The following is a 16,418-nucleotide window of genomic DNA, read 5'->3' on the forward strand; positions in this document are numbered from 1 at the left end:
CATCATGACAGGCAGGCACAAATCAGTCTGACAGGTTTTTACCCCTGAGTGCACTACATCTATTATCTGTTTGTCTTTGTTTCTAAATCTTCCAGTTGACCCTTAAATGTGAGCCAACATTAGTTTTTCCCCCCATTTGTCCCAGTTTCCTTTCATAAATCTTGTTTTTGCTTGCAGGTTGTAATCTGTGCCCTCCATTTATCTCCTGAACAATGCTACAGGAACAGGAAGCTGACAGAGTATATGCACTCATGCACATGTGTGCACATACACAGCAACAGGAAATAATATTAGAAAATGCAAATGAGGGTGTGAGGTGTGTTTTTTTTAAAAGTGTGTGAGTTGTATGGAGGAAGTGTCAGAGGGAGGGTCAAGTGAAGGATGAGAAGTAGAAACAGGAAGGTGTGTATGCGTCAGACTGTGTGTGTGAGAGAGGTGAATACTAGTGAGAGAGAACGAGTATTTTTCTCAGAAGCAGTTTTTTGGGTGACAGCAGATGTAGATGTCAGTGAGGACGAGAGGTTTGAGTGACTGGTGCGTGACATGACTGAGCAGGGATTCCACTGAGACTCGACCTCAACATGGACTTCCAGCACAGACTTGCTCTGGATATCTCCACCAGGAACCCTCAGGAGGACTTTGAGATCCTGCTGAGAGTCGGAGGAGGAACCTACGGAGACGTTTACAAGGTCAGAGGCTCCAGCGGCCCGTTTGAAACCCGCCCAGCGTAGCTTCTCTTAGGTGGTGATAAATCGTAACGTAGAAGAACAGGGCGTCTTGAAGCAGTTGCCAGGAAGCTGTTTTCTGAATGCAAATGTGTTGCTGTAAAATCAGCCATGCATGGTTTCCTCCGACCACCTGACGGGGGGGTTTACTGCAGGCGTGCACTGTGGCGTCTTAGCTAACGTTCTTCTGCTGGTCTCAAAGTCTCCTTAAACAGAAGGAAACTTTGACAGGTTTCTTTTTCTCTGCAGTGGTTTATAATAATCCACACTTGTGTGCAGGAATTCTGGAGGAAGTGGTTTGACAAAGAAGCGAATGCACGCATGTGAATATTGTTATTTAAAAAAAGAAAAACAAGCACAAAAACAAACCTGACCTGACCTGAATTCTGAATCAACTCAGCCAAACTGTGTGTCGCAAAGGCCCCAGGACAGAAATCCTGAGGTGTGGCTTCTGTTCAGATGGTGAATTTCTTTTTATTGATATGATCCTACAAAGCAAACTCATCCTAAACAGATTTAAACTGACACGTCTGCTGTTCTCCTTCAGCTTACGGGATAAAAATGCTTCAGGGGTCGTAAAACCTGCAGGTTTTTATGCAAATGCATCTATCCAGAAATAACCAGCTCGGTTGTGAGCTGTTCAGGGCTCCTCTGCTGAGCAAAACCGCAAGAATTTATCATGTTGATCTTCAGGCAGGAAACTCAAGGATGTCCCTGCTGTGACAGAGTTGCGTCCCTAAAATGGCTGTAATTAAAAAAGCAGTACGTATTTGCAATCAGAAGCAATGAAAACGCGTCTTTCTGTCAAAGCTGTGTTAAACTACCAAGATGGACTTCTGCTCTTTCAAGTCAAACTGTCTCACCATGTAATGAAGTTAAGCTTTAAGCTTTTCCCTTAAAAAAAAAACCTGTGAAAGTGACTGCAGCTAAGTAGGGCAGCACGATAAGTGCACACATCACACGTGTGATGTGCTGCTGCACAGGATAACGGAGATTAGCCCGCAGTTGCAGCACTTTTGCACCTGTGCTAACGTGGCAGCGCGCGTGTGCCTGAGCCTGCGGGTCGCGCCGTGTCTACGACTGAAACTGGATCAGAACAGTTAAACGAGGAGTTGGGTGGAACAGTCAAATACGGGGTACTTTTAGCTGATTCACTGAGGTGTGTGGCCGTTGGCCTGCTGACGTGCAGTCGAGCGGCATTCCAACCCGCCGGGGTTTTCACCTCGACTCATTTCACTGTTTCCTTTGTGCTGGAAATAGCTCCCGGTGCAACCTGTCGTTGCTCGACAGGTGGATCGAGAGTCTGGAATGACGTTTTGTCGAGTACAGTCTTTCATTTTCATTAGAACGAGCCCACGGCCGCTGTTCCTGAGCATGTGGTGTACGGCTGGATGTGTGTCTATAACGTAGCATAAAGGGGTCGTGCAGCAGTTGCAAAGCTCCGTCCTGAGTAAAGGTGTCGTTTAACTCTGTTGGAACATGTTTCTGACGTACAGGAAATATGTGATATCAGCGCAGTGAGGCTAGCTGTGTGAGCTACAGTGCTGGGGGGATAAAACTGAAATTAACAGTGGGAAAAACATGTTATTGGCCAACGTGTTATTGATTTGGCATCGGACTCAATACCAGAATTAGATGAAGCGCATAATTAGTGGACAGGCAGCTTGTACCAAAGTGTTTTGATATACTTAGCTCAGCATACGATGGCCACGCGACGCTGGAGGAATTGGCTTTTCTGACAACTAAATGTCTTTGCTGAAACTTCTGTTTGATTGTGGTTTATTTATCAGTCTGAAAAATCAACACATCTTCTTTCGAGCTCGGTATTTTAATTTTTTTTCACAGTAACTTCGCGTCTGCCAGGGTGTTCCCTCCAACAGAAGTTTGTCTCCTGTCATCAGATGTGGCTTCTTCTGCCCTGGTGAATCCTGGCTATTGTGGTTTAATGTGGCGCTGCTGTAGTTTCACACCTGTGCCCCACAAATGGGACCAGCTGGGGTGTGTCTGACCTCAGACAGCCGGGAAACAACAGAACGATTAAATGAAGGCCGTCGTGACAGGACACTAACAAACCCGACGCTCCACAGGACAGAGTCAAAATACAACAAACATGTGGCACCATGTTGAATGTTTAGATTTAGCCACAACCTCACCAACACTGCGGTGGTTAAGGTAATATATTTGCTAACTGAAAAAACATGTGGGTGTAAAAAACCAGCCTTCCTCTTTCTGTCCGTGAGGTTTGATGTCAGCAAGTCAAGTTACTGTGAATTAGGACCATCGAAGCGGCTCAGTGGTCTCTATTGTTACCAACATGTTGTTGCATTTGTGTGTGTGTGCTGACAGCTTGTTTACTGATCATGTGTTGAGCGTGTTTCCTCTCAATGACCCCTCTGATGTCACGCTCTGAGTGGAGTTTTCCACCCTTGTTGCTTTCATTATCGTGGTTCTACATGTGTTTGCTTACCAGAGAGTTGACCTGTGGTCAGCCTGCGTGTTGCTTCAGCATCTCTGAAGAGGCACAAGAAAACCTCAGCCAGAAAAAGCTACAGTAGCAACGGTACATGTATAACCAGGCAGTTGTGGATCTGCTTAGTTACTTTGGATAAAACTGTCTCTTGTTAAGCTCTTTAGGGAGGAGCGTCGTCATTTAGGTCCCACCAACAAGCTGCCAGTTCAGCCATAGCGGAAATCAGACGAGCGTTAGCACTGATGCTAACACGCTTATGTCCCTGGGAGGCAACACAGGGTCAGAGCGCGGCGTCCTGGTAGAAGCGGTTCAGCGTTCACGCCAGAAAAGACGCAGCTTGACACCGTTGGCCTTCTCGGCTTCTTTTGTGCACCAGTGCATCTAGCAACTTGTACATAACACCCACACACACACCCACACACACACCCACACACACACGCGAATCCGCCATTAAACACGCCGATGGGGCTGAATACGTGTTCTCCACGACGACCACAAGAAGCACATATAGCTGCGTTTCCCCACGAAAGAGCGTCAGTTCACAGTATGAAAAAAGTGAGGAGAAGTGAAATTTCTTTGGCATCACATTTCTTAAAGGTCAGCGTATTTTTGGCAGCAGCGACGACGCAGCACCTGGCAGCGCTGCGAGCGCTGGTGACGAGACACCAACAGTCATGTGTGTCCTTTTATTTTGACGACCATTAGGCGCGAAACAAACAGAATGGAGAACTGGCAGCCATCAAGGTCATCAAGATGGAACCGGGTGAGGCTTTCATCGGGTTCAATAATGAAACCGGCTTCAACCACGACACTAATCAACATCTCCCCGTCTGCTTCCACAGAGGACGATTTCTCCATCATCCAACAGGAAATTGTCATCGTGAAAAGCTGCAAACATCCCAACATAGTGGCTTATTATGGCAGCTACATTCGGTCAGTTGTTTGTTTCAGCCGTTCTTCTTCTTCTCCTTGTCAACAGAAGCCCGAGAGACGCACATTAACACCCGCTTTGTCTCCAAAACAGAGCAAATAAACTGTGGATCTGCATGGAGTTCTGCGGAGGAGGATCCCTCCAGGATGTGTACCACGGTCTGTGCACGTGTGTGTGTGTGTGTGTGTGTGGCTGACATAGAATTAGCGGGTTTTGTGTGTAAATGGTTTCTGTGGCTGGATTTCTTTCCGCAGTGACCGGTCCTCTGTCTGAGCCGCAGATCGCTTACATCAGCAGAGAGATGCTCCAGGTAACCCCAAGGACACGTTACCTGCTTTGTTTTCCATCATTTTCTCTGTGTCCAAGTTCAAACCAGCCTCTTTGACCAGGGCCTGGACTATTTGCACGCGCAGAAGAAGATTCACAGAGACATCAAGGTGAGGATCTCAGTCCTTCCTGTTGAGTTTCTTTTTCTTTTTTTTTCTTTTTTTTTCTTTTTTGCACACTGGCGGACAAAAGCTGTTTCAAGTATCCTTTTGGGGATACTTTTTGAGGCCTTAATGTGTAAGTATATATAAGGGTATAACACCTCCCAAGCGGGCTTTCCATTCTGGGTGTGAAGTCAAAGGTCACTGAGTGGGTAAAAGGACATGTTTCCATGGGTGTGGGTTTGTGTTGATGCTTTTCTCGCCCTCCTTTGTCTCCAGGGTGCCAATGTCCTTCTCAACGACCAGGGCGAGGTCAAGCTGGGTAGGTGGATGGTGGCGCTGCCGCGGTGAAATGAGTCAGGGTTCATGTCTATGGCTGCGCTTCGACCCCACAGCCGAGAACCGAGAACGTGTTTTCCTGCTCCGTTGTGACAAAAACAAAAGGACGTATTTGTGGTAGAAGTTGAAATGCTTTTGATTCGAAGCATCAAGACAACGCAGGTCTATTTTTCTGGTTTCGATCATCTTGAGCTTCTCTGATGGTGGGTTTGTGTTTCCCGTCTTTAGCTGACTTTGGAATCTCGGCTCAGATCACAGCCACTCTGGCCCGACGGATGTCCTTCATCGGAACGCCGTACTGGTGAAGTCAATAATGAGCTTATTTCTCTATTAGTTTCTGGCAATGTGTCCCTTTTATATCTATATATGGAGAAAAAAAAGTAGATGCTTTACTGAGTAAAGCATCTTTTTTAACTAGTTTCCATTAAAACCTTGTTGTGAAATCAGGAAGCATTGCTGTATATGATAATTTTAGATTTTACGTTTAATTTTCAGGAAGTTTAAATGTTATGTGATTGAGATTTGCTCAGTTCTCTCAACGCTGGCTGAACTCACCTGTTCCTGTTCCCCTCCCCGCCACAGGATGGCGCCAGAGGTCGCAGCGGTGGAGATTAAAGGCGGATATAATGAATTGTGTGACATCTGGTCTGTGGGCATCACAGCCATCGAGCTGGCAGAGCTCCAGCCGCCACTCTTTGATGTGCACCCGCTGCGGTAAATATAACCATGTATGATGAGACCTCGTCCACAAACAGCATCCCAGGTTTCACTCAGCTGTGACTCTCCTGAGGGCAAAGGTCAGCTGAGAGGGTGATGAGGCTACAGGTCAGACCTGAAAATAGCTCCTCTCGCTCCGCTTTGGCCTGGACGGCGCCTGGCCGGTGTGTGGAGCCACAGCTCTGTGCAAACTTGTACTGGATACACAAGCAAACCAAAGACTGTCAACAAGAGCTGAATGAGAAATATCATCCAAACGCTATTTTATGTCCAATTATGTCCAACACTGTATGAAGCGCTGCGCCTCCGTACAAGCGTGTTTACTGGTCGCGCCTGAAAAAAGCAAACTGTGACACCGACCTGGTGGAGCAGCGTGCGTATTTCAGGCTGCACTGACGGCCTTGTGCTCCCTGCAGGGTCCTGTTTCTCATGTCAAAGAGCGGTTATCAACCACCAAAGCTGAAGGACAAGTCTAAATGGTAAACAGCAGCGCAGCGGCATCAATCGGGCCCCCTCAATGCTCCAGAGGTACAAATTGAATCTTTGTCTTCAGGTCCGCTCATTTTTATAACTTTGTGAAGTCCATGTTGGTGAGGAACCCAAAGAAGAGACCCAACGCCGCCAAGATGCTCGCGGTCAGTTCAATTGGCTGCCTTTGTTGTGGGCTTCAGCTGGTGTGTGTAAAAAGAATAACAGGGTTTCCTGCCCTCCCTCACGGTCTCCGCAGCACGTCTTTCTCACGCAGCAGTGCCTGAACAGGGAGCTGACCCTGGATCTGCTGGAGAAATTCCATAATCCTGAGAAAATCAGAACTTGCCTGGTGACAGATGACGACGACATGGAGGTGAGTCAGTGTTTGTTACTCTCCTCAGTGCATAAATCGCCTTTTCTGGGTTATTTTACCTTTCAGCCCCCCTCCCCCCCACTAAAATAATGATTTCATATTAACATCTATTTGCTCCCTGATTGCAGCTGATGGCTCCTAAATCTTTAAAGAGGATTCAGTCTGTCAACAAGCACGACCGGGCAGAGAGGACAAACTCAGACATCAGCTGTGAGATTCCCTCCCCTTGCTCTGGATTTATTGCGATTTATTACAAACAAGCGTAAAATTCTCCCAGATTAGATGTTAAAAATGAAACAAAACATCTTTGTTTCAGTGGATCAGATCCAGATCTTTGCCCAGAGGCCCGTCAGGACCGGCTCCCCAACGGTACGTCAGCAACAGCTGAGCTCGTCTGCGTGTTCGGGTGTCTGAAAATGATCTCTCTCTGTTTTCCAAGCTGACGGCCTCGCTGGGATCCACTGGCAGCAGCAAGAGTCCCCTCAGGTGTGCCCCCTGCCCATCGTCACCATAGAAACGCTAATACTCGAATGACTAGAAATATTCAGCCCCCTTTACTTTTCCACCCGCAGAGACGAGACCACAGACTCCGATGACGATTACGACGATGTGGAAATGTAAGAAAACATGACTGAATATATCAGAGTCCCTCTCCTGTAAACTGGGTTAGGGTTCGATGCTCTACGGTCTCTGACCCTGACTCTCTGCCTTTTGTCCTCAGTCCAACGATGACAAACAGCAGGTGAGCGGAACGACCCTCGTCCTGACGTCATTCACGCTGCCGGCTGCTCTAACAATCCCTCTGTTCACAGTTTCGGAGATCAAACCGAGCAGATTCCACCTCCACTTCCCCCAAAGGTCGGCATTTCTGCACCAAAAAACAATAAGACAACGGTCACACCTGCGGTTCTAAAGACGTGTGTGTGCCTGTGTGTGTGTGTGTGTGTTATGGCGCAGCCCAAACTCCGGACGAGCTCCGAGGAAAGCGTGGCCGGAGAGGACGAGCGGCTGAGGAAGCCCAGCAGCCTGCAGGCGCCCTCCCCTCTCATTAGGACCTCCAGCGAGACTCGTGCCAGACCCACCTTCCAGCCGAGATCCTCACGGAACTCCGGTGCATTTCCAGGATAACAGCAGATAAATAAAATGAATGTAGAAGCGGTATAAATAACATCATTCTCTTCCTGTGTGAGCCAGACCCTACAACGTTCCCGGTCCAGGACAGTGCCAGATCATCTGAGCTTGTCCCCCCTGAGCTCCCCCCTAAAGGCATCCGCCGACGCCAGCCCCTCTCGAAGGTAAAGATATCAGACATACATCAGCGCCTCATTTCTAAAGGACCACCAAACAGTTCCTCCTGTTTGCTGTTAGGAGCCTGCAGACTGCATCAGCCCCAGCTTGAAAACACCTCGGGTGAGTTTGTTTTAAATGACTGAACACTGGCGTCACACCCAGAGTTTGCTCGTTCTCGCGCACGTTCCCGCTGCGGCCTGAAGCTCGGTGCCTCTCTCCGCCGCAGTTGTACTTCAAAAAGATCTTCCACGGCTGTCCTCTGAAGATCAACTGCTCTACAACCTGGGAAAACCCTTCCAACAAAGGTCGGATCATGTGCCATAAAAAAACAAAAAGTCATCAGATTTTGGTTTCATCTGTCTGACCGGGCTCTCCCTGATCTCAGACCAGCATTTAGTCATCGGTGCAGAGGAAGGAATCTACACGCTCAACCTCAACAGCTCTGAGGTCTCAATGGAGCTGGTGGGAATTTTCAGTCGTACCCCTAAAAGTTTAATGCGCTTCAGGACCGATGGCAGCATTTAAAGAACTGACGTTTCTCTTTTCCCTCCAGCTGTATCCTGGAAAGTGCACCTGGTTGTACATCATTAATAACGTCCTCATGTCCGTCTCGGGTAATTCGAAACCGCTGAAAACAGACAATCTAATTAGCTGGGGCCTAATCTTCCATCAGATCGCTAGTTTGATGAATCTAATCTAATAAATGTGGCTCTCCAGGTAAATCGCTGCAGCTTCACTCTCATTCCCTGAAGGAGTTGTTTGAACAAGCTCGGAAAGACCACCGGATCGTCTCTCTGCCCACTCACAGGCTGCTGCCCAGGTACCGCAGGATTCCGCCTGTCTTCACACTCTTGTTCTGAATCCTGACGCGACATTCACGTGTGACGTGTGTTGTCTGCAGGAGATGCGCCGTGACCTATAAAATACCTGATACCAAAGGCTGCAAAACCTGCTCAGTGGGTGAGAAAGGAGCCCGCGTGTTTGTCATTCATCATCATTGGGTTAAAACCGCACAGCGAGCGGATCAAAGGGCAGGTTGATCACGTCAAAGGAAGCCAGCTGAAGCTGTTAATCTGTCTCCTGCAGCAGGGAATCTGCAGCGAGGGTGTGTGTTTCTATGCTGTGGCCTGGAGTCCAGCGTGATGCTGCTGCAGTGGTACGAGCCCATGCACAAGTTCATGCTCATAAAGGTACCCCAGAAACCCTGTTCCTCCCCCTCCCTGCCGTGGGGCGTTAGCATCAAGGTCAACGATTAAGGTTGATTACTCACACCTTTCCTCCACCCTGTGTGCAGCATTTTGAGTTCCCCTTGCCCAGCCCTTTACGGGTGTTTGAGATGGTGGTGGCCCCCCAGCAGGAGTACCCTCTGGTGTGTATCGGTGTCTCCAGAGGTCCCAGCACCCATTTTCCTGTCAATGTAAACTACATCAACCTCAACTCCAACACGTCCTGGTTCACCAACTCCGGCATGGGTACCTTAAGATCTCCTGGATTAAAGTCTTTGTTTCCCAGCTGGTGGGTGTGTGTGCGCGCTGAGTTGGTGTGTGTTCTTACAGAGATCGCTTGTCCAGATGCAGTCCAGGTAACCCAGGTGGACAGCAGCTCGCTACTTGTCCTGATTGAAAGTAAGTGACTGTCTTTGTAAGCGCGGCAGGGCAGAGCTGGTTCCACACGCGTTTTTGACCTGTCTTCCAGATTCAGTACATGTAGTTGGTCTGGAGGGGGAGCTAAAGAGCAGCAGACACGACACCGCCTTCTCTCACGACATAGAGTCGATAGGTGAGAGCAATTATCAGCGGATGGCGATCTGTAACATAGATGAGCAGATCTGAATTTCCGCTCTCTGTTAATCTTCAAGTATATTTCGAGGAAACGCTGTTGGCAGTGTGGCGTCACGGCTGGCAGAGAAGAAGACTGGGCTCCTCAGAGGTGCTGGAGGGAGCCACCGACCACAGGAAAATCTACAGACTGGTGCAATCAGACAAGTAGGACGCGTCCTCCGTCGTGGACTGTTTTATCATTTGGCTTCACAGATTTCGTTGTGACGTGAAATCCGGGACTTTTCCCAACGTCTCTCTGCAGGATGGTCATCCTGGAGTCTCACCAAGCGGAGGACCAGTCCGGGCTCTCCAACCTCTACGTCCTGGAAATGGCAGAGACCTATGTCATGCTGTCCTGACCCCACAACCACCTCCATCTTCTCCTCCCCCTGAATGTGGCGCAGGACTCTTTCCTATTTCCTCCATTCTTCATTTCAGCCAGACAACTCTGGATTACACCAAATACTTTTTAAATCCGTTTAATTACAATTTATCGGAGCATCGATTGAGCAGCATAGACGCAGGTTTGGCATCAGGCTCTCTCTCCATGTGTTCGTTCTGATTATAGTCTGCCGAGACTTTACAGGGAATGAATATCAGACCCCCCTTCCCCCCCACGGGGATCGAAGGAAAAGGGTCCACAGGTCAACGCTGGGGGAGGTGGGACCGAGCAGACCAGTAAATACCTGCCCCGATCAGGAGAGAGGGTCATGTGACCGATCAGCTGCCCCACCAGTTTACACTCAAGCGTGAGGAGATTATGGACCAATGCTGTTCTGGAAGAACCTATAGGATTTTAATGTAAGGACATTTCGGCTTGGTCTGTGGGACTGGAAGCACCTCCATCCATCAGCTGATTCCAAGCTCTTCTCCAGCATCACCAGATGTGAGGACGAGGACGTGGCGTCCCAGTGATGCTGGAGGAAAAGAAAGAAAATTCAAAGAAATTGGAAAGAAGAATGCAGCAAACACGTAGGAATGACAATTGCGTGCATTGAAATTGCACTGTCATTGGAATAAATTATTCTGTGCATTATTGCCCAGGAGGTCTATTTTAATTTCTACAATAAATGCTTTTTTTTAAGTACTTACTTTCTTTTCGTTGTGCTTTCATTCAATTCGGATTTTAAAGAGTCGCTACACTCTTGATTTAGATGGTGATACTGTGGACGGGGGGGTGTTAACCCGGTGCGTGGGGGCGCAGGTTCGGAGCCGCCGGGCGGGAGCGTGCAGCGCCAGAACGGAGCAGCATCATCGTCATCATCATCATCCTCACAGGCACCGGAGCAGCGAAGGCACAGCCCGAGCCCAGGATGCTGCCATCGGCCTCTCGGGGCTTTCCTCCGCGGGGTGTTCGGCCGCTAGAAGCGGCGCCGATATCGCTGCTGGTGTAAAATGTTCTGGGGCCGACTGAGCGTCCTGGTCGGCCAAGCTGAGGGCAGCGCCCGCTGCTCGCCGCTCCCATTTCTATTCTAGTACTTTTTATTGCGGCTTTATTATTTCCAGGTCAGAATCTCCGTTTCCTGTGCGGCTTGTTTGTACTAAAAATGGCCGGAGATGGCGGCACTCTGAAGGATATCAATGAGATTAAATCCCAGTTTCGGACCAGAGAAGGGTTCTACAAACTGCTAACCCTCTCGGACTCGCAGCAGAGGGGCGGACTGCCGCGGGCTGCAAACGCAGGAGCCACGCTGGGCCCCGGGGCTGGAGCAGGTCCGATACCCGGCGGAGGTGTCGGGCTGCTGCAGGGGCCCGGAGCCGCCGCCGCTGCAGCCGCCGCTGCATCCTCCTCTTCCAATGCAGCGGCCAACTCCTCCCCGGCGGGCTTCCTCCCGCCGGTGCGGGTTTCTATGGTCAAGCTCCAGCCTGAGGACCCGGGCGAGGAGTCGGAGCGGGTGTGCTTCAACATCGGCAGGGAGCTGTATTTTTACACCTACACCAACATCAAGAAGGTGCGCCTGATCCGGAGGAGCTCGGCCTGACTGACAGATCTCCAGGCTGGGCACTTAGCTTAGCATGATAGCATGCGCTGCTAACCGGCTGCCGTTAGCTCCTGTTTGGCCATTTACTGAAATTTGCATCAGTCATTGTTCCCACAGCTGGCCTGCATTCTTACTTTGGTGTGTGATGCACGTCCTTTATTCTGAATTTAGCAGAACCGTCGGTGAGTAATGCATCATTAAGACGCGTTCACTGTCAGTGGACCTGCTGGAGATCTGAGAGATCTGTAGGTTTGTTTGATCTCTTGGCGGCGGGGAACCGTCCTTTAAAGATTGCCTCGATTTGGCCGTGGTAAAACCCCAAACTCTCCTTTTTGAGTGTTTTCCCGCAGGAAGAACTGCCCGTTATAGCGAGTTTGAGCATTGCAATAAGAAACAGACAACACTGGCTGTTACGCGCTCATTAGGGATGTGCACACGTGCACATACAGGCAAAACGGGCATCAGCTAATTCATTATAATAGAAATGAAACATAATCAAGAGTCCTAACCTGTTCATAAATGTAGAACCTGAAAAAACAACAACTGACCTTTCCTTTTATTCCACTTACAGCTCTTTTGATTTAAAACATCCCTTTTATTCGCAGCTTTGTGAACCAGAGCCCAGACCAGTCATGGATTCTGCCTATTGATAAACTAGTAACTTTTGAATGAAGTAGTGACACTTTTCTGTAGCTGAAATCTTTGATCACGCCTGAGTAATCTGTTGTTTTTATGCTGGGATCGTATCGGCGTGTTAGCTGATAGCAGCGTGGGTTAGCTGCTGCTCCTCCAGTTTAGCACGATGACATCAGTCCGTCAGATGTGTGCAATGACGGACGTTTCTCACACTCGATTTTCTGACCCCTTTTTCCTCCTGCTTTGATCTTTCCCTGCAGGCTGTGGACCTCAGCAAGCCGATAGACAAGAGGATCTACAAAGGCACCCAGCCAACGTGCCACGACTTCAACCAGTACTCTGCTACAGCGGAGAGTGTTGCTCTCATCGTGGGATTCTCGGCAGGACAGGTCCAGTATTTGGACCCGATCAAAAAGGAAACCAGCAAACTCTTCAACGAAGAGGTATCGGGCGTTTGTTTGTCATCCCTACATCAAAGCGCTCTGGGTCTTTGGTCTCTGCTCAGCCTGCGAAAGGAGTTATTTCTTATTCTTGCGTCGGTATTTTCTTCCGCCCAACGTTTGGAACCGTAACGTACCCACAGCATTTCTGGCTCCAATATTCTTTATCGTTTCCGTTTTTCTTTATTCTCGCCTGGCGAATTGCTTCTGTTTAATGGGATTCTCGTTCACAGTGCTTTGTTATAAATCCCATATTTTGCCCTCGAAGAAGGGATTTAAAATTTTGTGTGCTCAACATAAGTTACATTTTTACCCATTTTTCTTTCCTTTCATCCCCCTTCTGCCTGTCTGTCCCTCCCTCCCTCTTCCTCCATCCATCCTTTCTTTTTCCCCCCAGAGGTTGATTGACAAATCTAAGGTGACGTGTTTAAAATGGCTTCCCAAGTCAGAGAACCTGTTTCTGGCCTCACACGCCAGCGGCCACCTCTACCTCTACAACGTGGAGCATCCGTGCGGCACCACGGCCCCCCAGTACTCCCTCCTGCGGCAGGGCGAAGGCTTCGCTGTCTATGCCTGCAAAACCAAAACGCCGCGCAACCCGCTGTTGCGGTGGGCTGTGGGAGAGGGCGGGCTCAACGAGTTTGCTTTCTCACCAGATGGCGTCCACGTGGCGTGCGTGGGCCAGGATGGCTGCCTGCGTGTCTTCCACTTTGACTCTATGGAGCTGCGGGGAGTGATGAAGAGCTACTTTGGCGGGCTGCTGTGTGTGTCGTGGAGCCCCGATGGGAAATACCTGGCCACGGGCGGGGAGGATGACCTGGTGACTGTGTGGTCGTTTGCAGAAAGCCGCGTGGTCGCCAGAGGTCACGGCCACAAGTCCTGGGTCAACGTGGTGGCATTTGACCCCTTTACAACGTCGTTGGAAGATGACGAGCCCATGGAGCTGAGCGGCAGTGAGGAGGACCTCCACCAGGGGGCGCCAAACAACTCCATGCACTTTGGCCGAGTTCGAACAAGCAGCACGTTGTCGCGTCTCTCGCGCCACAGCTCTAAAGGTGGTGGGTCGGCGGCGGTCTCGTATCGGTTTGGCTCGGTGGGCCAGGACACCCAATTCTGCCTCTGGGACTTGACGGATGACATCTTATACCCCCGCCTACCGCTGTCCCGTGCCTTTACTAACACTTTTGGGCCTTCGCTGTCCAACTCTGGCAGTGGCGGGGTCAACAGTACTTTAGTTGGGGGGGGAACAGGTGGGGTTGAGGGTCACCACCATCCGCCGAACACTAACACAGGCACCTCAAACGCCCCCACGCTTCCCTTACCGCTCCCTCGTTCCCTCTCCCGTTCCAACTCTCTGCCCCACCCGGCAGTGGCCAACGCCTCAAAGGGGCAGGGCACCTCAGAAGGGAGCGGGGGCACCGGAGGAGGGGCGGGGAGCAACAGTGGCGGGAACAGTACCCCTTTTAGCATCGGCCGCTTCGCCACGTTGTCACTCCAGGAGCGCAAGTCGGACAAGTCCGGCTCCAGCAGTGGGGTGGAGAAGGAGCACAAGCGGTACCACAGCCTGGGCAACATCAGCAAAAGCAACGACAAGATCAACGTGGCGCCGCGGAGCAACCGGCTGGACGCCGCCAAAGTCCTGGGCACCACGCTGTGCCCGCGCATGCACGAGGTGCCGCTGCTGGAGCCGCTGGTGTGCAAGAAGATCGCGCACGAGAGGCTGACGGTGCTGGTGTTCATGGACGACTGCATCATCACGGCCTGCCAGGAGGGGCTGATCTGCACCTGGGCACGGCCGGGGAAGGTGGTACGTTGATAACGCTGATAATACTCTGTGTTGCCGGGCAGAAATATCGGAGGAGCTGGGAGTTTCGGGGGGTTTTGTTCACTCTCCGTTTTGTCTTTCTGTTCAGACCTTGACGGCACAGAACGGGAACTCTCCGAGTGGCACGGTGGTATAGCTGGACAAGGAGCTTTGCACTCATCCGTTCCTCCTCCTTCCTTCCTCCTCTTGTGCTTTGTTGCCTCCACTCTGTCCAGAACCACCGTCTTCAGTTTCAGGAGGGGGCCGCCAGCCCTCCCTCAGCCTGCCGCTGCAGTATTAAACCCTCAGTATTAGTCCCTGAACCCACCTGTCCGTTGTGAGGAGCAGGTTGGTGGAAACGCCGCAATGATGAATGAAGCTTAACGCTGTCAGGTTAGCTCGCATCGCTCCTAAAGTTAGCGATTCAACGGGTACCAGGGCGTTGGCCAAACTCCGGCCTTTAGCCGCTAATTTGCTGTCGTCTCTGAAACTTTTAACAATTTTGGTGCTTTCCTCAAACTCAACGGTGAGTTTTCAGGAAGCCCTGTGCGTCCTCGCTGCTCCTCAGACAGACAAACGCCCCCGAACCAACCAAATCCACATTTGTCTGCACCCCTGAACCAGCCAGGCCAACGGCAATCTTTTACCCTCCCCTCCCCCACCCCATGCAAAAGCCACCACCATTGTATTTAAGTTATTTATAGTATCACAAGACTGTGCAGTAATTTATAATGTAAATACCGAACTTACTCTATAAATACAAAAAAAAGGACAAACGCGCATTAAATAAAATGACTCGACGGCATCGAAGTGAAGAAAACAAAGCTGAAGAATATAATATATGAAGATCCTTCTATTGTAAATAGTGAACAGTTAAAAACTGAATGTCTGCTGTTTTAGAGAACTTGAAGACGTCAACGTGTCTTTATTTTGTGTGACGGACTCTCTTCATTTTGTCTCCGACCCGAGCGGAGCACATCCAGAGTTCTGATTCCCCTCAGCATCGTTCCCACTGAGTAACGCTAACGAACAAACACTCTGTTGCACAGTAGTACGACTCTCTCTCTCTCTCTCTCTCTCTCTCTCTCTCTCTCTCTCTCTCTCTCTCTTCTCTCTCTCTCTCTCTCTCTCTCTCTCTCTCTCTCTCTCTCTCACACACACCTCCACACACACACATATCCCCTGTTTTGTTGTAGCATTATATATACTGTGCATTGAACTACAGTCCTGTTGCACCTGAATTGCCTCTCGCAAGACTTTGCACATTTAATAAATCCATCAGCTCCGTTAAGACGTCCATCCTGAGTGAAATCAGTGTGTCAAACATCTGCACAACATCTGCTTCTGTCCTGATGTGTGATGGATCATCAGGCCAATACTTTTGTATGTGTCGTATTTCCTTTGCTGCTCCATCTGTCAGGTTCCGGTTGCTTTAATTGGCTTGAATAGTTTGTTTAATCCGATTTGATTGGACAGTTTAATCATTTCGCCATCCACTCTTTCCATAATGCAGAGGAAAGGGCAGAAGAGTTCTTTTATTTACTGATATCATGGTTCCGGATTTCCTGCTGGAAGACTTGATGTTTGGTTTTTTAAATTCGGTTCCTAGCCGAGAGGGAACGGGTCACATCAGGCTACGTTTCTGAGCCCTTGATAAAGGAGATGTTCTCTGCATTAAAAGGCGCTGATTTTTAAAACGGCAAATGCTGTGTTTTTGTAAATCGAAGCAAAAAGTCAGTAACTTGAATTTCAAGGCCATTGTCGAGAGTGAACAGGGGGAATACGTCCCCACAGCTGGACATTTGTTGTTTCTCTAATACCTGCAGAGCGTTCCCTTCGGCCTCAGTGATGCTTTGCATTCATTGCTAACATGGTTTCACATTAACATGCTGAGCAGTGATCCTGAACTTGGAGATCATTATACAACCGCGTCATACTGTTGTTACTGTGTCAGCTAGCATGCTGATGTTAGCACTTAACACAAAGCACCAA

General features: G+C 49.6%; 2 protein-coding genes across 2 annotated transcripts; both read left to right on the forward strand.

Annotated features, from left to right (window-relative positions):
• The first annotated feature begins 401 nt into the window (after positions 1 to 401).
• On the forward strand, positions 402 to 10,235 carry LOC130534591 (mitogen-activated protein kinase kinase kinase kinase 5-like). Its single transcript, XM_057048898.1, has 32 exons — positions 402 to 689; positions 3,901 to 3,958; positions 4,038 to 4,128; positions 4,220 to 4,284; positions 4,381 to 4,436; positions 4,516 to 4,563; positions 4,834 to 4,876; positions 5,122 to 5,194; positions 5,476 to 5,607; positions 6,027 to 6,089; positions 6,164 to 6,245; positions 6,338 to 6,454; positions 6,583 to 6,664; positions 6,771 to 6,823; positions 6,894 to 6,940; positions 7,027 to 7,071; positions 7,176 to 7,196; positions 7,267 to 7,312; positions 7,412 to 7,565; positions 7,649 to 7,749; positions 7,823 to 7,864; positions 7,971 to 8,049; positions 8,130 to 8,206; positions 8,298 to 8,358; positions 8,462 to 8,564; positions 8,646 to 8,704; positions 8,831 to 8,934; positions 9,039 to 9,216; positions 9,301 to 9,369; positions 9,440 to 9,523; positions 9,603 to 9,729; positions 9,827 to 10,235. The coding sequence occupies exons 1-32, from the start codon at positions 582 to 584 to the stop codon at positions 9,921 to 9,923; spliced, it is 2,565 nt and encodes an 854-aa protein (XP_056904878.1). The 5' UTR covers positions 402 to 581; the 3' UTR covers positions 9,924 to 10,235.
• Positions 10,236 to 10,249: 14 nt separating this feature from the next.
• zmp:0000000529 (WD repeat-containing protein 20) lies at positions 10,250 to 15,723 on the forward strand. Its single transcript, XM_057048914.1, has 4 exons — positions 10,250 to 11,516; positions 12,443 to 12,625; positions 13,020 to 14,429; positions 14,536 to 15,723. The coding sequence occupies exons 1-4, from the start codon at positions 11,112 to 11,114 to the stop codon at positions 14,581 to 14,583; spliced, it is 2,046 nt and encodes a 681-aa protein (XP_056904894.1). The 5' UTR covers positions 10,250 to 11,111; the 3' UTR covers positions 14,584 to 15,723.
• The last annotated feature ends 695 nt before the right edge of the window (positions 15,724 to 16,418 follow it).

The sequence above is a fragment of the Takifugu flavidus genome, chromosome 12 (assembly GCF_003711565.1).
Source record: "Takifugu flavidus isolate HTHZ2018 chromosome 12, ASM371156v2, whole genome shotgun sequence".
Lineage (NCBI taxonomy): Eukaryota > Metazoa > Chordata > Actinopteri > Tetraodontiformes > Tetraodontidae > Takifugu > Takifugu flavidus.

Excerpts from the sequence above, each read along its gene's own strand:
- LOC130534591 (XM_057048898.1), top strand. The coding sequence starts at position 582 with ATGGACTTCCAGCACAGACTTGCTCTGGATATCTCCACCAGGAACCCT. Across the intron at positions 4,285-4,380 it reads CCTCCAGGATGTGTACCACG|TGACCGGTCCTCTGTCTGAG; the intron begins GTCTGTGCACGT and ends TTCTTTCCGCAG. Across the intron at positions 9,370-9,439 it reads GCTACTTGTCCTGATTGAAA|ATTCAGTACATGTAGTTGGT; the intron begins GTAAGTGACTGT and ends CCTGTCTTCCAG.
- zmp:0000000529 (XM_057048914.1), top strand. The coding sequence starts at position 11,112 with ATGGCCGGAGATGGCGGCACTCTGAAGGATATCAATGAGATTAAATCC. Across the intron at positions 11,517-12,442 it reads CCTACACCAACATCAAGAAG|GCTGTGGACCTCAGCAAGCC; the intron begins GTGCGCCTGATC and ends CTTTCCCTGCAG. Across the intron at positions 14,430-14,535 it reads GGGCACGGCCGGGGAAGGTG|ACCTTGACGGCACAGAACGG; the intron begins GTACGTTGATAA and ends CTTTCTGTTCAG.